Source organism: Brachionichthys hirsutus, chromosome 21, assembly GCF_040956055.1.
Source record: "Brachionichthys hirsutus isolate HB-005 chromosome 21, CSIRO-AGI_Bhir_v1, whole genome shotgun sequence".
Classification (NCBI taxonomy): Eukaryota; Metazoa; Chordata; class Actinopteri; order Lophiiformes; family Brachionichthyidae; genus Brachionichthys; species Brachionichthys hirsutus.
In genome coordinates, this window is record NC_090917.1 from 7,936,474 (window position 1) to 7,959,820 (window position 23,347).

Consider the following 23,347-nt stretch of genomic DNA (forward strand, 5'->3'; position numbering starts at 1 on the left):
CTCTTTTTTTGTTTAAACCATTTTTACTTATTTCATATCTGGCCAGATTGAAACGCTTTCCAATATTCGTCATCTGTGTTTTGTGTTTTGTTCTTTTCCTGCTCTCTTTCTCCAGCTCCTCTCTCCATGTCTGAAATTGTCGGCACATGCAGGAAATAATTGATAGCAACAGCAACAGCAGTCGCCTCGCAGGCATTCCCAACGCTAGAAGCCGCTTCAGAGAAACCCTGAGTCGAGTCGTAAGTGCTCGCAGCAAGCGACGGCGCCACAGTGACAGGTACATCCTTAACTGGCAGCTTCTCACGAATCGTTACCCAAGGATATGGGCTGCTCATCAGGCCGCCAGCCCCCGGCCCCGGTCCTTCACCCAGACCTCGACTGCATCACCTTACCCCAGGACTCCGAGAACCAGAACCAGGGTTCGACCTGCAATAGAGAAGACGATGGAAATGAAAATGTCAGAAGAGACCAAGCCAAACCTCCAGAATCTCTTGCCACCCTGGAGAAACTTGCCCAGGCTACGGGTGGGACGGAAAAGTCCTGGTACCGCTGCGTGTTCCCATTTGGCGTGATATCCCTGGTGATTGGAATGGCGGGCACCGGAGTGACTTTGACCTTTAACACACAGCTGCAGACCAAAGTGGTGTCAGTGGGGCTGCTGTGCACCGGCGCGATGATGCTGCTCGTGGCAGCTGTCTGCTGGAGGGCACACAGATTGAGGAAGAGGAAAAAGAAGGAAGGAGGATTCTTCACCAATGACCAGGGCGCTTTGTGACGGAGGCTGTCTTAAAGTCGGGTGATTGATAGTCAGAGCAGAGCACTTCAAGGACTTTTTGAATGCAAAACGAGACTCAATAGGACGAACAAAATGTAGGCACCATCAGTGTTTTTCCTCTATGCACCATGCCAGAGTGAAGAAGAGGGTAGTGTTGAATAGTGGAAACAAACAATAGAGCCCCCCTACTTTTATCCTGTTCTTTACTATTATAGATTTACTTGTAGATCCAGAGATTAGACAACACACCGATAAATAATCCCATGCCTGCACACTCTTTTCAACTCTTGTGTTTCCCCGCAATCCAATTTCCTCTTGCATTTCCCTCCCTGCCTCTGTGGTGGATCCAGCTGATATCCGGTTGTGCCAGCTCAATGCAGACAGCTGCACATAGATGTGTATTAAGTTTAGGAGTTAATGAGCTGCATGCAGGCAACATTGAGTTAATTCAATCACCTGGCTTTCTCATATCACAGATGACTGGCACATTACGTAACAAGGAAATCGCATCACAGACGTGCCTAACAAAGGCAAGGTGTGTAATCACATCATGCACCGACTTCCTCTGAGGGAGATGCCATTGGGCATTGAGACACGAGGAGAAAACCCTAACCCATAATTTCTCCATTCTCCCACTCTTAAAAACATTGTTGGCGATGGGGTTGACTCCTCACTAGGCTTAAACAGCTTTGACTTGTCATTCCTTGTGGATCAGGTTAGCTTTATAACAGGAAAGTAGCAATTGTGTGATCTTAATCCATTTGTCATGGATTTTGTCCATTCTCAGACAATGTGCGTCAGAATAAAATGACTGTCAGGCAGCTCTCTGTAAATTTTAGGAAGAGCAAAGTCTCAGCTGCAGAGCCAAGATGTAGCAGCGTGTTAGCCACAATAACTACGATACTTGATGGTTCAAAGCAGCAGGTGATGTGATGTGGTTTCTAAGAAGACCCAGTGGCTTCTTGTAAGCTGTAGTGATATTATTGTATTTGAATTCAGTCTTTATGATCAAATGTTTACCAGGCGTCATGTGGTCCACTTTTTGGTATGGAGTTACAATTGCTGTTATCAAGTGGAGCAGCCGCTGTCGACGTGTACTGCATTTACTGTGTGTGTTTGTGTGTGTGTGTGTGTGTGTGCGTGTGTGTTGGCGCATCAAAGCTGCACTCGAATGCGTCTCGGTGTGCGCTATTGATTCTCATCGAGAGCTTTCAGTGGCAGTTCAGAAAACCGGAGGCAACGTCAGAAGATCCCTCGCAGTGTCGATGTTTTGAGTCATGTGCACGCACATAGTGCATTCACACATAGCGCATTCACACATAGCGCATTCGCCTCAACAACATACCATGAATACTGTAGGTACCGTGTTGGAAAAGTGCAGTCACATTTTTGAATGTAGCACCAACAGTGAGTGTCTTAAAACCATTGTACAGACTGTAAAGACTATTTATGGGTCTTCTTTTTTTGGAGTAGATGGAGCAGATTCAGATAGAATGTAAAAGATGAAGCATTTATTTCTGATTCAGAAGCTCTCCGGTTTTAATGATGTCAAATGTGTGTTAATTGTAATTGTTTCCAAAATGAAGCATCTGTTACTTAAAGAAACTGACACAAAGTGAAGCACATTGTTACAATTTGTGAGAAGGGGGGGGGGGGGGGTTCTTTTTTCTTTTCCTTTTTTTGGTTACAGAAACATCTTTTATTTTCTAACACAAGCATTGTTTTTGATGTCAGTTTGATAAACATGATTTTGGAATGAAACTGTTCTGTTGCTTGTGATCAATTGCTATGAGTTTAGAGTTTAGAGTTTATTGGCCTGGCCCAGTTTTTCTCTGAGTGCCTTTTACTTGCAACATCGACATTTCTCTTTCAGGTGCAGTTCAGCTGCACAGATTTACTGGTCAAGAAAGGTCCAATATCTATGTTGACTGCAATGAGCGTCTTGTTGTGCATGAAGTCACAATTATGCTTTCGTAATCAGAAATACCAAATATATTTATCAAGATGTTTATTTTTTTGTCACGCTCTAGTGTAAGATTGTATTTTTGTTGTGTATTGTGAGCTGCTAAAGTACTGGATTAAATGCAAATGTTTTTGGAAACAAGTTTTGTGCTTGTCGTTTCCATTCAAGTGCTGCTGAAACGCCATTTAGTGGGGTGTAAGTTATTCATGCGCAGTGTGAGGAGTGTGGTCTGCACTAGCTCTCGGTGATATAACCACCATTTCTACCTCGTTGACCTTTTTGCTCACTCTGGAGAAAACATTACGGTCACTGCAAGCCACTGCTGGGCGCCATCATCTTCTTGCACATCAGCACTGCTGACGTTTGCGCCATATTAGAGATAAAGTGAGTCAGATAGTTCGCACATTTGTTTACGCACCAAACAAACAAAAGATATATGCATTTTTACTTGCCAGCACTGCACATTTCATTTGAATACACTTTAGAGGAATGCCACAATTTCAGGATTTTATAAATAGTTCGACCAATACTGCTCCAATATTAAACTCTGACCGCAGAACCAGGGAGGAAAACATTTAATTTTATTCAAATAACAGATGTGTCCAATAAAGGTTGCATACTGTATCTAAAATCTCTGCACCATACAATGAAAATAAGTACGTTGCAAACATCAGAAATGTGTGTCGTGTGTTTTCGCTTTATTTTTAGCACTGGCATGACATCAGGGTGAATCAGACATCTGCACATTCCTGCACAAAAACTGGCAACTGCTGATGCAGCTAATTATGCCTTTAAGTAAGTAGCCTATGCTTCTGTAATACAGTAGTACCTCAGCTTACGAATTTAATCCGTTCTGGGAGTAGCTTCGTAACGTGAAAACTTCTTAAGTAGGGATGCATTTTGAATGTAAATGCACTAATCCGTTCCAAGCCCCGCAAAAGTATGATATTTTTTTAATAAATCATAAAAGCGCATCAGAACATGAAACAAATACATGTTAAAATTAGATTACCGCACAATAAACATAAAACGAGAGGCACATCATGTAAAAAAACCAAAGAATAAAGGAAATAATAAAAATATTAATTTACCTTTTAGCTGTTATTTTTTGTCCTCTTTGTTTACTGGTCCTTTGCGGTGTTTTCTGCCTCGCGTTTCTTGAAAAACTGATCCAATGACGTCTGCTTTTGCCGGCTTTTGACAATCCGTCGGAAATGTGCGAGGCAGACGTCATCATAATGAGCAATAGCCCAACTTGTCAACACTTTTTCCGGGTGACACGAGGGGTGTTAAGTCTTTAACCTCTACGGATGGTCGGAAGGAGGAGACGGATTCAGGAACAAAACCTTTCTTTAATCAGGCGTAGCCGGTCACAGAGCTACATGCTACATTTAGCGCACACCACAAACTAACGTGCCTACGTCATCACGTAACTACGGCATCAGGCATGGACCAAATACATTACAAGGGGGACACGAATAGCATGCTGGGATACACGCATACGCAGCGGGTTGCCAGGCAGATTTTAGGCGATAGCCAATGGCAGAGCAGCTACGAGCAGCTATTTTTGACTTCGTATCCTGAAGTGAAAATCGTAACGAGAGGCAATATTTTCCCATTCAGATACTTCGTAACCTGAAACTTTCGGATGTAGGGACATTCGTAAGTAGAAGTACCACTGTATTTTATTCATTTCGAGTAGGTCCGAGAGTAAGATGACTAATAAATGCTGTGGTTCTTCAGTGCAACCATACACAATTCCCTTTCTGCTCCAAATACTTTGATCGTCATTGCTGCATCACATTTGCATGTTCTACAAAGCTTCCAATTATGAGCCAAGCCTATCATCGAGAAGTCTCAGCCTCTATTGATTTCAATAGTGCTCATCACATTGTTGGCCCCTTTGTGAAGACATACAGGAATATGCAAATGAGAACTCATCCTCTGTGTGCCCACACTTTCCCCTCTTTCTCCACTTCTCATCCACCCACTTGTAAGGAAATCAATCAATCAATCAATCTCTCTCTCTCTCTCACACACACACACACACACAATGGATGTGGCTAAAAATATAACCCATGCTGAAGTCGAAAGCAACCGGTGAGTGGGTTGACTATTGGTCGACAGAAGAACGTGGAAGGGTGAAAGTCATTCAGTTGCACCTGACAATTGGCAGCATCCACAGATGCACATTCAGTGCAAGTAAAGATGTCTCATTATTTTTGCAGAGCCACAACAGAATGTGTGTTAATAGGTTAAATTTAATTGTAGCTAGTTTTGGAAATAAGTATCTCATTAAAATGTTGCCACAAGATCCCAGATTTTCAGAAAGCAAAGGATCCTAAGCTCTAAAGAGCTTTTTTAGGTACTTTCAGCTTACTGTTTGGTGTTGCTGTTTAAATCCACTCTCTGTTCTCAGCTGCATACTTTTCAGTCCATCGGGCAGTTGATAGCCTCAAAAATAAAATCTAAAAAATTCACTGTTTGATACATGCTCCAGTAAATCTCCTGAGAAGATATTTTAAATGGCTCCTTCTTCGACTAAATGCACGCTCTCGCTCTCTCTCTCTCTCTCTCTCTGCCACATGACCTGTGATTTCAAACGTTCCTTTTTATTAAACAAACCAACCAAAGTGAGATAAATGCTGCTCCATAGTGGGAAGTACAGCCCATAATTTGCCATTGTGTAGAGAGCACAGCCTCTGATTACAAATGGGTCAACCAGAGTCCGTAACTAAATGCCTGCAGAACACATGTGGAACAGGAACAAAGATATTTTTTTACTGACTCCATTCTGGATCCAATCCGGATGAAATTTGATGGTGAGATAGAGGCCCCCACCCTACATGCCTGTGGTGTCAAATTTTATAAACATCGGTCAATAATCAACCGAGATATTGAAGAGCACATTTGGACGCTCCATTGACTTCATTGTTAACAAAAATGTCAGTTATCCAGAATCCAGGATCTCTTCTGGATCATCGCCAGAATTCTGTCATCTGTTTCTGGAAAAACAAACGGTGGCGATTACATGACCTCCGTCTCGGCGGAGGTCATCACCCCAGAGCTTGAGCACAGCTTGAGCGGAATCTTGCACATTAATGAAGCGTGAGGTATGCACAGTACTAGATCTAATGATATTCAAGGCTCAACCTCGATGAAAAATGCCACATGGACAGTTTTATCCCTGTATGTGGAATATGCTCCAACTAATTTTGCCTCGCGCTTTAAATGTCAACATCATTAGAGACTCAGTGGTAAAAAAAAAAAAATGACTTCAAAACATGTGAGGGTTGAAGGTAGCAAATACAAATGAGTTTAGCATATGAAGGCATTAACCGCGAGAAGGCACTTTAAGACCATAAGAAATAAATATTTGCAGGCATCTGTCTTGATATCTGCATGTGTATGTAGGAGCTGACCATATTTCCCCGCGGTGACAGTGCTGGCTGTGAATTCTTTTAGGCCAGTTACTTTTGAATGGTGTGTGAAGCAAACGTTTCATGAATCTGCCACACTCACCGAGCTAAATGTGTTCCTGCCTGATGCGACATTCTCTTCTCTCTGTTCCCATCTCCTTTTTTATTGTCGCGACTTTCCCCACAAACGCTTTACAGATTCGACTCATGGAATGGCCGTGGAATCCCATCTTGCAATCGCAAGAAAATCTCCAACCGTCGTACTTCATCAGAACACGACGTTGCCATATCGTTATCGCATCCGGACTCGCCGCTCACACTTTAGCTTCTAAATGAGGCACCAGGCTTTATCATCCTTTGAATGAAACTCGCTGTATCATCAACACGTCAGTGGATCATATCGTGTTTTGTTGCTGATGGAATTCTGGATCTCAAGACAGACAAAAGCATTATTAGGTGAAAAGAAGGCGCCATACAGCTCTTCCTTGGCTCTAATCGTCAAGGCTGTGAGTGGTGAGCAGGAAACGGGATTCAAATTACGTTAATTGAAAACGGGATTAAAATCAAGTTAATTGGAAATGTGATTGCAGGGTTTACGTGTGAAATCTGAAATGAGTGCTGCTCCTAAGCAGAAGCTGCTTCTGATGTCATCGCTCTCCAACTCGTAACGCACAGTACTTGTTAGTCATGTAAGACAGGCTTACAATCAAGCAGCTGCTTCATATCGAAACAGTTTGTTCTGGAAAAACATGGAATTTCATTTTTGTGAACACTCTAATGTACCGACGTACAAATTCAGAAGAGTTTATGCTGTCAAAAAATAAAAACGATTATCTACAATGTATGTCAAACTCAAGCCCCGGGGGCCAAATGTGGCCCTCAAAGTCATTTTTTGTTGCCCGCGAGAGCTGTGTGCAAACATTTGTTTTTGTTGGTTGTAATGCAGTTCTGCCCCTCTCAACTGTGACAAAAGAGTTTTAAACAAGGTTAATGCCAAAACTTGTGTTGGATGATATTTTTCTTTCTTTCTTATTTTATATTATTTAATTGAATACGTTTGATTATTGATCGATGGCATAGTGTGGTTTTCTTAATCTGATCAATTGAAATGATTTATGTTATAATAACAGCAATAATCTATCCATATATTTTTACAACTATACAATTGAATATGCAATGTAAGTAGGAACTGATCAAACGGAAAAATTCAGCAACATGTCAATAACAATAGTAAAATGCTGCAGTCAGGAAATTATTAATCTGCTAGTGGTGACTATTGAAAGTTATTTGAATGTTTTAGTTTTTCCAGCATGTGCTGACATGTTGACCCCGGCTACATATGGCGCTTGGGATCAGCACGAGACAGCTTCATAGGTAGTCGGCTATATATGGAGCTGTCCAGTGCTGATCCTGAAGGTGAACTTCAGCACTGGACTGCTCCTTAGGTAGTCGGCTATATATGGAGCTGTCCAGTGCTGAACCTGAAGTTGAACGTCTCCTCCACTCATAGCCAGATTGCTGCACCATTTCATTGAAGCATCGTGCCTGTCTCTCTGGATAGGAGCTCATGCTTCACGTGACCTGATTGCCGATGCCAGCTTTGCCAGCCCGTGGCACTGCACCTGTCTGGCACATGCCTATGTGTGGCTCAGACCGCTCCAGTCATCGTGGCCAGCCTGCTCTCTGCATTAAATGAATCCCTAACATGAACACGTTTGATTTTTCTGAATCACAGTCATGTGTAAATCAGCATTGATAATATTTTCTCCATTAGTGCTTTTTTTTTTTGAGTGAGGTTAGCATTTAGTCAGGTGTTAGTGTCTCATCACAAAACGAACTGCAACAAAAAAAGCATTTGGGTCTTGCTGCTCTATGTTCATCGATTGGTTGCTATCCTTTTCCGGCATCTGGAGTTGGTCTGGTTGCGTAAAATTCCATTCAGTGGAAATGACACGAACAAAGCAATAAAATTATGGCTGCAAACTAAACTAAACTAAAAGATGCTCATGTGCATTGTGAAAGACAGGCAAGTGATGTTTAGAGGTCTCATTGAATTAATTACACATAATAAGTAATAAAAAAAAAGGTATTTCAAGTTTTCTGCGAGCTCATTGTAAAGGTTAGAGCAAGAAGGGATGATCGACTTCTGCTCAGTGTCAAGAAAGGAATTGTGTCTCCAATCGTCAGTATAGCTGCGGCACTGTGTCTTCCCTTAACCGCCGTAATTACACCTTATCATTGATACGCTCCTGATTAATGTCTTGCTGAACAGTTTTGGTTGAGACTCAGGTCTGTGTGCCAGAGAGCTTGATGCACATAAATTCACTTGAATTTATGTTATTAGATACCAGACGGAGCAGCGCTTCTAATCTCATTGTGTAGCCACTATGCAATGACAATAAAGGCACTATTCTATTCTGTCACTGACAAAATTGTACTTTTTCTCCTCTGGAAAAAAAAGATATGATATATATATAATAAGCTTTATTTATAGCAGACAGAAATGGCTGCAAAAAAATGATGGGTAAAGGAAAAAAGATTTGCACGATGTGTTATTATTGCAGATTTTTCTTCTCTATTGTGACGGCAGGCAGAAGTCGAGGGTGATGATTGAAGTTTTATCAATCAAGAAAGTGGTTTATTGGTTTCCTCCACATGTATATTTTCTAAGCAAACACAGCAATTTGAAGGTAGAGACTGATTTTACTACCTCACTGACTTTTATCCAGGCTAAATGGATGCAACTTCCAGGACAGATTCAATACCAATTTTACTGAATGCTATTCCTTAAATGGCCTTGTTGAAGTCACCAAATTAGACATGGCTGCGTCTTTAGCTCCAGAGCACGCAGAAAGTTCCTCCAAATAATGAAAATATCAGCAAATATAAAGCTTACTGCAAATTGTGCCTGCTCATTTGTTTATTTTGTTATTCCTGCGTTCGTTTGTGATGATGATGATGATGAATAAATGTATTAGATAGAATGTTAGAGCAGTACAAGTACAGTCAAACATCCTGTCTAAGAGGAGCATTTCAAAAAAGCCCTTGCGGTCTTGTTTCCGTTGAAAGTCATTCGTACATAATTCATCGACATGTAACAATACCAATAAAAATAAATTACTCCACAGATGCAAAATAATAAATTAGAAAAGACACATAATATGTACAACGTAGGTGAACAAAAAACGGGGGGGGATTGATCAAGAATCAAGAATTGATCCGGAGAGAGTTGTGACTATCTCCGGATCAACCCCCTTGTTTGTTTATTTATTTGTATTTATTTGTTTGTTAGCAAATATTTGCAATTTTACATACTGAATTAACTTATATTGGGCGGCACGGCACAGTGGCATAGTTAGCGCTGTCGCCTCGCAGCAAGAAGGCAACGGGTTCAAATCCTATCTGTGCGGAGTCTGCATGTTCTCCACGTCTCCGCTTGAGTCTTCTCCGGGATATCCGGTTTCTTCCCACCTCAAAATCATTTAATTGAGGTGAATTGATTATTCCAAATTGTCCGTAGTGTGTGAATGATTGTTTGGCTCTATGTGGCTCTGTGACGTGCTGGCAACGCATTCGGGGTGTTCCCCGCCTCTCGCCCATAGCCAGCTGGGATAGGCTCCAATAACTCCCATCACCCGCATAGCGGAAGACAATGGATGCATGGATTAACTCATTCATTCCCAACACTGTCATAATACATTTTAATCTCTCTGTTTCTTGAGCTGTGGTCTAAAATTAACTTTCAGTGCTGCAAACCCTGTCCGTGTCCCTGCCAGTGGAGCGGGTTTTAAATATTTCAACAAAAAGAAGAAGAAAGCTCCTCTCTATTTATTTTATTGTTATTATTTGTTTTTATTTTTTTTATATAAAGTCAATATTGACTAAGTTTTAACCAAATGCTGTTTATTATCTTGTACCCAAAAATGCTATGTTGGATGATGCTACATCGATACAGAAAGTCCAACTGTACTTTCCCTTGTTGTCTTATAGCTTTTTGTTGCCGATTTCCTTTCGTGACAGATTTCCGGTTGCTATTTGTGCAGGAGCTTAATGATGTTTATCAGCACCCTTTGAGCTTTAAATCACACTCGTGACGATTGTGATGGCATTGGCCTCAATGACGTAATTTCACACCATTGAAAGGATATTAGAAACATAACTGCTTGTTTTCTATTCCTGTGTCGGCCATCTGCCGCTTTTCAGAATGAAGAGCCTTTCAAAATTGTTCAGTGGGAGGGTTGCTAGGGAATCTTCTGTGGCTTAAGTTTCTGTGTATTTTTATGTTTTCTGTGTCATCTCCGCCTGCCTAGAAGGCCTTTTCCCCATTTTTTGTCCTTCCTCTTCTCTTTTTGTCTAATGACTCAGAGATACTCTTCTTGCCTGTTCAACTCCTGCTCTGGATATGACAGCTTATCCTAGAGGAGGTCACGAGGGTCGGCGCCTGGCATCTGTGCTGCGTTTTACACACACACCTTGACATATGGTTAAAGTGTTGTTTTCACAGCGTGAGATAGGCTTTTAGTGGGCAAGAGAGGCTTCCAGAAGACTGGAATACAACAGCTAAGGTGATCAGGGAGACAGGTAGGAGAGGACTGGGTCTGTCTTCTGGAAGGAAAGGAGATAAGGAGACCTGGTGGTGGAACCAGGAAGTGCAGACGTGTATACAGGAAAAGAAGTTAACTAAGAAGAAGTGGGACACAGAGGACAGAAGAGAGTAAGAGAGAAGGGAGCGGCTCTCACTTCAAATAAACTCCTCCCTCTCTAAATAACTACTTCCTCCTTAATTATGCCCCTCCCTCTGTAAATAAATCCCTCCCACCTTCGCAAGGTCAAACTGCATTGTGTTTGATTGACCTGTCTTCCCTTCTCCTGCCATCATCATCATCATGAAATTTGAAATTTATTTATTTGAAATAAAGATGAATGAAACCATCTCGTTTTCAAGAGGGTCCTCAATCAAAACAAAACAACAAACAAAAATAACAGCAGTGCAGGTATGGAGAAACAACAACAACAACAACAACAAACAAAATAAAATAAATACTCTCCCTTTACATACAGACACATCCACACTCAAACTACACACATACAAACATGCACATCCTCTGTGTCCTTGCGGTGTCCTGATCAGCTGAAGTCCAGGTCCTCGTCCACTGTGGAGAAGATGTGAGACAGCTGGAAGGTGGTCTCCTGCTGCGTCTCCTGCTGCGTCTCCTCTTCGCTAAACTTAGTCAATCTCTCCTTGAGAACGGGGATGACGTTGACCCACAGGAAGTCGATGATCTCTGTCAAACCGGGACGAGAACGTTATTGGAAATGGTTTCACGTTAAAGACACAGAGGAGCACCAGAAGGACCATCTGTGACGAGCACAGAAGTCCAATAACAAAACACCACTCGGGTTCCGATCAGGGGGGCCATTCCTCCCGATCACACCCCTCCAGGTCTCACTGTCATTGCCAACATGGGCGTTGAAGTCCCCCAACAGAACAAGGGAATCCCCAGAAGGAGCACTCTCCAGTACCCCCTCCAAGGACTCCGAAAAGGGTGGATACTCTGAACTGCTGTTTGGACCATAGGCACACACAATAGTCAGGATCCGTCCCCCCACCCGAAGGCGGAGGGAGGCTACTCTCTCGTTTATTGGGGTAAACTCCAACATACAAGCACCGAGCCGGGGGGCAATAAGTATTGCCACCCCTGCCTGGTGCCTCTCACCAGTGGCAACTCCAGAGTGGAAGAGAGTCCAACCCCTCTCAAGAAGAGTGGTTCCGGAGTCCTTGCTGTGTGTCGAGGTGAGGCCTCGGATTTAGAGGTGCTGATTCTCATCCCGGCCGCTTCGCATGCGGCTGCGAACCGATCCAATGAGAGCTGGAGGGCACGGCCTGATGAAGTCAACAGGATCACGTCATCTGCAAAAAGCAGAGACCCAATCCTGAGGCCACCAAACAGAACCCCCTCGACGCTGGTGACGTGAAATTAAAATGTGATTAAAACTGTCAAAACTTGAATTAGTTCCCAGCAATAATTACTGCAATATTGGCAAAACTTAATCAGACTTTTAGATGATGCAGTGAGTCATACTTCCGCCAGCAGCCTCACCGGTATTACCCACATGGGGGTGGGTGGGTGGGGGGGGGCTTTGTAACATTCTTCTGTTTGAATGGGTGAAAAGATGAACTGAAATGGAAGATCAAAATCTCCCTTTGAGTCTGTGTTCCGAGAGGTTGGTCTGCTTCCCTCACAGACCATCGCTTTGCTTCAGTCACAGATGTGAAGTCATCACCCATTTTAATGTTCAGTCATTTATTATCCTATCCATTAGAATAATGGCCAGTTTATCTTCTAGTGTTCCATGTCTCATGTCAGCACACGTAATAACTGGAGGTAAAATAGATGTTTAATGTCTCTGAAATTGTCACAGATTATGATTTTAATGGCACCTTTGCTTTGCTGTAGATCCCCTTGCACGCTCAAGCTGGTGCGTGGGTTGATTGGAGCCGCATTCCTGGATGGTCTAGGAAAATGTCACCGGAGAAAGGAAGACGGAGTGGAGGGAACTGCACTGGGGTTGACATTGCTCTTCCTCTTATTTGGATAGATACTGAATGACTCATTGACTTGCAGCAGAAAGGGTTGGCGTACGGACATGCATACGTATGAGTGTCCCGAAGTTTGGGTGATCTCATCCCTTTCCTTGTGCCCCCGTTGTGCATTCGCATCACCTGTTTTGTCGCGTGGGACAAATCCAATTTGCTCTGAGATGCTTTTTCCATCATCTCAAGTGTCTCTCTTGAGCTTTTGCTTCGTACCTCCCGCATCTTAGCTGGACATTTGGTTTGCCCATGTGGCCAGCTGTCGCTTTCGCTTTCATTTTCGGGCAGAAAATACAAGCCGTGTGGGTGTTCGAGATTAAAGTAATACAAATGGATATGTGTGAGCTTCATAGTTCCAAAGACAAACGTCAATAACCTCATCATATGGGTGTGGAATTCATCAGAAGGTCAATGAACTTCACTTGACGCGTGCATATCCTCATTAATGGCTTCATTTTTCACCACAATAAATCACCACTGCGTATGACAGCTTGTGTGGGCTCCCTGTGTGTGTGTGTGTGGGGGGGGAGGAAGCTGATGCTGTGAGCTCACTCTTCCTGTGTTTGTCTACAGTGAAGCACCCTTCGCTACACCCTCTCAGCATCCTTTCATACGTCAGGGAATAAGATCCACTCAAGGCCCTGCAACCCTCCGAGCTTATTCGGTGGTCCACCCACAGCTGCTGAGAGGAAGTTGTGAAATTGTACCAAAAGTCATTAATACGATTTATCTATTCAATTAAATTACATTTATATAGCGCCAGATCACAACAGAAAGTTATCTGAAGGCATTTTACAGGATTAGCAGGGAAAGACAGAACACAATTTGTAAATTGTAAAAAAATATAAATTGATTTAATATGTTTAATGGTTAAACATTTAGATTTATTTATTTATTTTGTTAATACATTTCAAGTTTAAATAACATAAATTTGTTGATTTCATGTTTATTCATGTCATGATAATCACAGGTGTGTTTTTTGACTCTGTGTAGTAGATTTCTGTCAGACAGAGAGCTGCAGTGTGATTCTGTCCCACAATATGCAGCGACTGATGACTCACAAGTGGGACCAGATGAAGGGCTACTTCATTTTTTTTCCCCGCTCACTTCCAGATGTTATGAATAATCCATCAGGATGCCCTATATGTAGCAGACAAAGAGAAATGATAATGATGAGGATTGTGAAAGATAACGAAGCTGCTCATCTGTTCCCCCGGCCTGCTAGGAAACCATGGAGTAGCGCAGCATTGGACGTAAACGCTGCGTACAGAATAGATGACTTGCGTCTCGTGCCTCACGCACATGCAGCCGCAGCTGCAAGTGAGCATTGTGGCAAAGCATAAGCTCTTAATGTGAGATAGGAACCCTTATCATGGTGCTCTACCAGCAAAAATATGAAAGTCAGATTTCTCTGTTTGCTTTGGAGCAACATCTGCTTCCGTTTTCAAAAAGAAACATAATGTGAGGGAAATGCTGCTACTCGAAATTAGAACGCCGTCCCGAGTGAAAAATTTATATATTCAATATATTTTAATGTAGTGTGTTCCGTGATATACATTTATGTAAGGCATTATAATGAAAGTTCCATTCATTCCCAATTAATTTCAGTATTTTTCAATTAAAATGTTTAATCTAACGCATCAGGCAACACAGTGGGCTCATAGCAAGAAGATACTTGGTTTGAGTCCATGTCGGGCCTTTCTGTGCTGTGATTGCGTCTTTTCCCGATGTCTGCGTAGGTTCTCTGGCTGCGTCCCACCATTAAAAACATTCAACTTCTGTCACGGACCAAGGCAGGTAAGAACCCAAAAGCACGACAGTAGCAGGGAAATCCAGAAACAGAGCTGTATTGTTTGTCACGGGGTAGTAAGTCCAAACCAGCAGACAAATCCAGATAGGGGGGCAGGCAATGAGGCAGTTCCAAATATCAGGCAGAGGTCACAAACCGGGTAATCCGAATCGACAGGCGGACGGATCCCAAGGGGCAGGCAAAGAGACAGAATCCAGGAATCAGGCAGAGTCGAAACACGTTAGAGCAATTTGGAACGCTGTAAGGTAGGAAACATCACTAACAATCTGGCAGTGAGGTGTGGCTTGAACAAAGACTAAGTAGGGTACAGGCTGATGGGAGATGAGTTGCAGGTGATGGCAGGAGCACAGGTGACGGGAATGAACTGATTGCAGGATGTGGATCTGAGAAGACAGGGGGAGTTAGTGGGGAAAGGACACAGGCCCGCCTCAAGGTGTGACAACTTCAGTGAATGTATCACGATGCATTTTCTATAGGTCTGAGTGTGAGCCCGAGTGGGTATCTGTATTTTCTGTGTGGCTGGCGGAAGACACAGTTCACTGCTGCAGAGAAGCTATTCGCTGACCTGTCACGGTGCCCCTGGGCTGTTTGGCTGGATTAGACAGGTCTCACACTGCTTTACTATTTCCACTCTGTAAAAGAAACAGCATGTTCCCGTACACACGGAAAAATGGCTCCTTTTTTAGCACTTTCGAAATTCTCTCAAAGATGAGTCTCCCTTTTGTCAAAAAGCAATGAGAAAAAAATTATACTTAATTTAGCCAGAAAAGTTACATTTTTCATTTTTGGAATTCATTAACCCATGATACGCTGGCGACACATCCGGGGCGTACCCCGCCGCTCGCCCGTAGTTAGCTGGGATTGTCTCCAGCAACACCCGTGACCCGCAGGGCAGATAAAGCTGTAGACGAGAGGATGGAGGTTGTCTCGTCTGCAAGAAGATTGATGCATGGATGGATGGAGGGATGGATGGATGGAGGGAGGGAGGGAGGGAGGGATGGATGGAATTCTTAAAATGTCATGATAAAATCCAATTGTTCATTGAAATCATTGTCCTGGTGTTTGTTATCCTGGAATATTAGGAAACTGCTTTCAGAGGTAGTGGAATAACAGCTTAATTTAGCATAACTGCATATAATTACATCATATTATATTTTCAAAATAACTATTTCTATAACTCTAAGTTCACCAGTTGTTATACGGGCTGAGGTAAAATTGGATTAAATCATGAGTTGATGCTGCTATGAAGTTAATTGCTGTATGTACAAATCAAAAATGAGTACAACAAAAGTATTTGTTTCTTTCTAATGAAATATTGATTATGTACAAAAATCCCCCAGAATTAACACAAATCTAATAATTGACCCACGAGGGGTCCGAGGGCTGGAGCTCCCTTTCTGCCGTTCTGCAGGCTGTTCGGCTCATCGTGTTATTACGAAGATTTCAGTTTAAATCCACAGAGGCGTCATTCTACTTGCTACTACTGTTCTATAGAATACTTCCTGTGTACTTCCTGCATTGGTGGTGAACGGTAAAATACCTCATTCTCCCGTCGTCGCTCATTCACCGTATGTTTGGGTACCAGCTGACCAACCATGTCCAATCACATTCATCCTGGTGTACGACATTGACGATATAAACGTGGTTTTCCCGTTTATTGCTCGGAACAGCTTGGTTCGTTCGCTGTTCAACCCTCGGCTTTTGGTATTATTGAGTTAAATGAGTTTTAATGTTAGTTGCAGGAAATCAGAGAGCTGATTAGAATCGCTCAGACCCGGAGCAAATCTCACAGCATGACCCTCCCCTCTAATTGGTCCGTTCTTCTGGCTCAGCTGACAAAAGCTCCTAATTGTTCATTCAACCTAATTTGCCACATATTCATAATCGCGTTTGCAACTGTAATGAAGTTATTCAGGCGTTTGGTCCTTTCCCACTTTGACATTAGGCTTCATGTTCCCTTTCGGCTACACTGTGGCTGTTTGCTTTGCCGCAGAGCATTAATGGGACGCCACTGCTTGACATCCGTATCCTCAGATGTGCTCTGCCTGGCATCTGTCTGATAATAACATTTGTCTCTGCCTTTGAGTGCAACTAAAGGTTGAAGATGACCGATGTCTAACAGCTTTCTGGTGACTCATCCCAGGACCCAGGCGTGTTGTTTTTGCCCCCCCCCCGCTGTCTTATCCTTTAACACTGATGCCCAACAGAATAGAACCATTTCTTACCACTACGTATCCATTGCTTTAATCCGTCACGTCACTCTTTTCTGCTGCACAATCTCTCATCCTCATCTGCTCTTTCAAACCCTTCTTTACGATCTCGTTTCCAAAGCTGGAGGTGTGTCTAACCAGGATAAATGTTTTCTAATGACTCAGCTGATTAATGTTAATGCATGGCAAGAGTAGCAGGGCCAGATGGCCAACGTCTGGGTGCAAGAGATGACACCAGGTCAACAGCATTCATAGGTGGAGTCTTATTATCCCGTATTATTTATAATATAACAATTCGCCTCGGCTCCACTCATGTGTTCTAACTTCAAAAATATGTTCGACTTCCGAGGCATTTTAAACTCCATTATTGCAATGCCATGTTCACGGAAATCATTAAGACATTCACTTGGATGTAGATCATACTAATAGTACCGGTTTTATAAGCAGCAGCAAGGATGGGCAGGAGTTGTAAATTAAATAATTTAGAAGAAGAAACTTTTTTTTAATGACGCAATGGGAAAATTATTTTTACGCTTACACATATTAGCCTTAATGCACACACACAACTGGGAACTGGGTTGAACTGGTCACTTTCTGGTCCCTATTGACTCAGAATCAGAATAAGAATCAGAAAAAACTGGCCATTTGTTGCACAGCCAGCAGAGACACACCGCAATTCAGTCCACACAATCAAAACATAAAAAGTGCACAAGTGGAATAGAAGCTGGTCATAACAAGCTGTTGATAAAACCAATAGATGCAGGAAGAAATTACTTTTTCAATCTGTTTGTCCTGCACTTTGGTACCATGTACCCACGACCGAAAGGCAGCAGCCTGTATTCAGAGGACAGCAGGTGAGTCGGGTCAGCCAGGACAGCTTGTGCTTTCTTTTTTACCCTGGCTCTGTAAAGGACAGAGAGCTCCTTAAAACTGACCCCCGCCATCTCTCTGCACCTCTGTAATGCTGTTCAGCCTGTTTTTGTCCTTAACAGTAAGGGACCCAAACCAGCAAATAAAAGAGAAGATTAAAACAGACTCAATAAAACAAGAATAAAACATCTTCATAAAAGAGGTATCCACACTAAAACTTCTCAACTTCCGGTAAAAGTACATGCGCTGGGGGGCCTTTGCCTCAAATGTCATCTTATTGTCATAGATGGTACCAAGGTATTTGTACTGCTGTACCGTTTCTATTGCCTGGCCATGAATAAAAACAGGGTGGATTGGTGGGGGCTTCCTCCTAAAATCAATGAACATTTCCTTTGTTTTCTTCACATTAATGTTCAGGATTGATCCAGGGACGTCAGAGGAGCAGATCCTGCACAGAAGCCGGGGCCCGATGGAGGAGGACGGTCACCTCTTAGAAGAAACTAATGTGAAGTACAATCAAAGGCGACCCTTAACTCGCCCGGCGTTGCGGCGCTCCGGCTCTGGTTGCCAACGGAAACCTGCACCCTTCATATGAAGAGGCTCAATGTTTCATGAAGCATCTCAAAGCCTGCTTGAACACAGAAAATAACTCCCTGAAGCACCAGAGAGAAATGAGGAGTGCATTACAAAAGCAGGATCACTTTCATGTTAATCAAATCATTTCTAAAATGCAACACGGGTGCCCCGAGTTCTAGACTGTGGATGACTGCTCTAGATCACTCTTTATTACATTTCCAGATAGCAACTGGCAATTAAAGAGGGAGGTTTAGTTTAGGTCTGGTTGGTTTCATGAATGACCTCAGCGGATTTTAAGCAAGAAGCCAAACATTTTATTTCCCAGAATACTCAAATGTTATTGTGTTTGCGATATGCAAACTCTTCCGTGTCCTTCGTGTTTCAGATTAGTCTGGATGCCGTCCTGTCGTCCTTGTTTTGTTTTAGTCTCAGGACTTGGACCTTAATCTGAGACAAAAACAATATGTTTGCTGTTGCTGCTTTGGTATTGGCCATTCTGACATGAATTTAGTGTTTTTTGTTTTGGGGACATTTACAGGATTCAGGCATTTAAACTTTAAACATTTGAACTTAGCCAAGCGTTTCTAATTGAACCAGCAGTTCTAATTGAACCTGAAGACAATTTCTGATTGTCTCGCTTGTTAAAAAGATTGACTAATTGACACATTAACTAATGTGAATGACTGTGAAAGAAAGAAAGAGGAAGCAGATAAAGACAGTCATAACGGGCAGCACCTTTATTGTTGCTCAGTATGTAGGAATTTCCCATTGATTAAATATCTGAATAAATAATTTCATTGAGAACAATCTATATTCTTTGATCCTGAGAATCTTAGTCAGATCTTTGAAGAACAGTCATAACTGAACTTCATCACAAGCTGACAAAGAATAGCATCGCTGCGTTGCAGCATCTTCCACCTCGACATCAAGTTTTACCTCAAATGTAACAAGAAAAGAAAAAAAACAGTTCTGAGAAAGACAAGGTAACATGGATGATAAATAAAAACATTTTACATCCGTACAGAACACAACTCCACCAAGGCGTGACCTTTTTCATTTAATTAGCCCTGTAAACTTAATTTACTCTCCCGAAGAAAACCATTGCACACACTCCCAGAACATGGCGAGCCAAGCCTCCACCTGGATCCACAATACTAATCAATGATCCATTCAAAGTCCTCCTACCAAATGTCATGGAAATCTCTTCAGTGTCTTTCACTCATAGCAGCGAGCCAAGGAGCACGGGTGAAAAGAAAAAAAGAAATCCTCCTCTGCAGAGGCAATCATGAATTGGCTCAAAGGCAACATGCAGAGGCTGTGACAGATGGATTTTGAGCTTGCAGCTGTTGCATTTGAAGCGCTATTTTCTCCCTCATTTGGGGGGGGGGGGGGGGGATACAAATATTTTTGTTACACAGGAGAAAGTAGAGGAATGACAATGCCGCCATCTTTCGGCTGGTTTGGAAAACAACATTATCCAGTCCGTGGCCACATGAGGCGTTTCAGGAAGCGTTTAAATGAGATCGATGATGGTTTATAAACAGCACAAAGCCTTGCATGGGCTACACATGCACACTTAGCATAGATGCTAGTGGGTTGTTTAGAACAGTGTTAAAGCTTCCTCATCTCTTAACCACTTATACATACGTAGCAGCACAATACAGTTTCATCTGATCAATCACATTGATTAAACTTTGGCATTAAAAGTCACAACTCTAACCAACAATTTTAAAAGGTACATTTCACATTTTGCACTTTCCCTTATTAAGCATGTTCATTTATTTATAAAAAAGGAAGATTGGAGGGATTTTAAAGCTATAAATACTATTTATATCCCTCTGGAGACAATGTAGACAGCTGTATGCGCGTATTGGAGAAGCAGACCAGAATTAAAGCGATTGGTCGGTCATTATAAGAAAGATTACGTTTTTATCAGTGCATTAAGGGTACGTTCACATTTCATTCTGAACCAGAATGGTTCAGAATGGTTTTCTTTCTGCATAAATGTAGCAATTCGACTTTGCTCATATAAATCATATCGTTTCCAGTCAGAGCCGACGCACTTCCATGTACGCCATTGATCAGATAAATCTGATTGGTGACCATGCAAACTGCTAGATTGGAATTCAAGTGGCTTCAAGATAACATTCTATCTAATAAATATATTCACCATCACCATGCAAGAGACTGTGGATCACTGGATGTCTCATATCACACATCCAGTCCAGTCTGAATGTCAGGCTGAGGGTCGGGATCTTGCAGTGAGGTAACGGAGTTGGAGGCTTTCTCCAACTCTTGCTGTTCTCCAAGCTCATCCAGCCGCATGTCCGCTTTCTCCTTCTTCTTCTTCTTCTTCTCTCCTTTCTTTCGATCATACTCTGCTGTAATTTCAGCCAGTGTCTTGCCCTTGGTCTCCGGTAAGGTCAATCCCTGGAAAACAGCTGACGTCAAACACACAACTAGGAATGGCAAAAAGCAGAAGTTCCCCAGGCTTTGGATGATGAATGGAAACAGCATTCCCACCAAAAACAGGCTGATCCACAAAAGCAACCCATAAACCATGTAAGCCGCCGGCCGAGTGGCCTGGTCAAATAGTTCAGCTGGCAAAACCCCGGTCACCCCGGCAGGGCCCAATCCAAAGCTGAGGATGTAGGCAAACATGCACGCGATGCTGAGGTAGGGCATCCCAGGCACGCCGTACCTCTGGAGGGTCAGAGCGACGGTGAAGACGACACTCATGCAAGACATGAGACTGTAGCCGCCAACAAGCAGGAACCTGCGGCCCAAACGCTCAATCAGCAGATTGCACACGACGGCAGCGGTAAACTCGCACGCCCCTGTTCCCAAGGTGACGTACTGGATTTCCCCTGGAGGGATCCCTGCGGCGGCAAAGATGTAGGAAGCGTAGAAATAGATGGCGTCGTTGCCGCAAAGCATCATGGCGCTGCTGGCGGCAATTATGGTTCTGAGTTGGTGTCGCAGGTCTCGGTTCTTAAAGAGCGACACGAGCGTCATGGCGGAGGCCGCGAGTCCCGGGTTCACGGCGGTGGAATTCATCCGCTGCTCCTGAAGCAGCTCCTCCATCTCAGTGGGGGGCACCTCCCCGCCACGGAGCCTCGCCAGAGCCCGCCTGCACGCTTCGCCGTCTTCGCGGTCGATGAGGAGGTACCTGGGGCTCTCAGGGAACCAAGGCAGGGTAAGTAGCTGCATCAACCCCGGCAGGGCATTGCTGGCGAGAAGGTAAGGCCAGAGCGGCTCCGAGCCCAGCAGCACGGTGAGCCCGACGACCTGACCCATCAGGATGCCGAACGCGGTGAACACAGCCGAGGAGAAGGTCACGGCCCCCCGGAGGTGTTTGGGTGCGCTTTCTCCAAAGTACATCGGCTGGACGCTCATGCTGACTCCGGAGTTCACGCCCACCAGAACGCGCGCAATGATCAGCATCTCAAACGACTTGGCAGCCTTGCACGTCAGCACGAGCACGGCTGCGGCAAACAAGGGGGCGTTGTTCAGGAGCAGCGTGCGCTTCCTCCCGACCCGGACTGCGAGGGGTCCCCCCACTAAGGATCCCAGCAGGCCGCCCACTGTGAACCCGGACACGATCAGAGTCCACAGTAAGGTCACCCGAGTGGGCTCCACGCCAGTGCCCCAGCGGTCCACGTGGCTGTCGTTGATGAACCTCTGGATGTGGAGGGTCGGCGCGTTAATGATGGATAAGTTGTAGCCGTACTGGAAGGTGCCCCCTATCGCAGCAGCGCACACGTTCAGCGCCAGAGTCCGGTGCGACGTGCTGCTGCTTTCACCGGCCGCAGGATGGTCCGTGGAGTCCATCTCAAAGTCGGCCGTCCTGCGAGATAACGCGGTGCCCTTGACTGTGTCGTACAACAACCACTTCGACACAGCTGTGGTTTAATAAATAACTATTTTATTAAGGACACTGTCATTGAAGGCGCATTTCACTACCAAACCACCGGCGCATTGCTATTGGAATAAACTTGTTAATTTGTTCCTCAGTGGAGCCTGTCAGGCTGCTTCCCCAACAGACAGCCCTGTGGCTGTCAGCCAAGAATGAACCTGACGATATTACCCTGACAGTCCGAACTGAGGGCACAAACCCCCGTTGTCTTGTCAACACGCAGGCGCTTTGATTACGTCATCTCTTTGCGACTTACTAATCGCGGATAGGTTGCGATATGTGAGTAAAGCGTCTTTTTATTGATTGACGCTTCTTACTTTTAATATATTTATGCAACCCGGTGTGAATAGAAGACTGTGAGAAGAGAGCTGAGTTTGAGTTTGTTAGTTTTATTAACAATTAACTCCAGAGAGCGGCTTTAAAACAGGGCTGTCATGCTAGAACCCGGATGTGGAGCATGCGCAGTGGCAAGTACGGCAACTGATGTAGGACATACATAATAGCACAGACACAATCATTAAGCTGAATGACCTACAATCCTCTCCTTTTAGCTTGTGCCTCCTCTAGGGGAAAAAAAAGAAGTCATTATTAATGCAAACATGGCTGCAGTCCTGCATGAAATTAGCAGCATTGTATTAACATTTTATTAACTTAAGTATTTAGACAAAGTATCTGGCCGTACCCAAAAAATTGTGTTGCACCAGAAACACACTGAAAAAAGATAGTTACCTTTTTTTCTTCATACAGCACCAGACACTGATATCGGACATGCAAACTAACACATTCTTCGCTCACACAGTTCGGTTCAGTGTTTATAGTATAAACTTTATACTTTGGATTTGGCTTGAAAATACAACCTGAGCGTGTCACATAAGGGGAGTCTGTGCGAGAGCTGAGTGGAACTGGAGCTTTCGGTTGCTCACAGGTGGAATGGTGACACCTGTGAGCAACCTGCGGCTGAGAGAAGCGAGGTAACCGGGGTTGTGGTGTGTTTGGAAGAGTGTTCGGTGTCGCTGGGACAGCTGGCTGGGAACAAGAGTCGTCAGGTGAGGTTGTGGTGGCTCAAGCGGCCTGAAGGATGTGGCTCCATGCACGCCTGTACCACCATGCCAAGTTGGGCGTAGCCCGGTGTGGGCTGCAATCTGACAACCTGACCTTCTGCGAGTGGCTGTGACGGGCAAAGAAGTACTATCTCATGATATTATGATCTAAT

General features: G+C 43.7%; 2 protein-coding genes across 2 annotated transcripts; one reads left to right on the forward strand and one right to left on the reverse strand.

Annotated features, from left to right (window-relative positions):
- The first annotated feature begins 322 nt into the window (after positions 1–322).
- Positions 323–775, forward strand: LOC137910332 (transmembrane protein 100-like). The gene has a single exon (XM_068754770.1). It carries the CDS (start codon positions 323–325, stop codon positions 773–775), a length of 453 nt encoding a protein of 150 aa, XP_068610871.1.
- Positions 776–20,429: 19,654 nt separating this feature from the next.
- Positions 20,430–22,049, reverse strand: LOC137910463 (solute carrier family 2, facilitated glucose transporter member 11). The gene has a single exon (XM_068754899.1). It carries the CDS (start codon positions 22,047–22,049, stop codon positions 20,430–20,432), a length of 1,620 nt encoding a protein of 539 aa, XP_068611000.1.
- Positions 22,050–23,347: the final 1,298 nt, after the last annotated feature.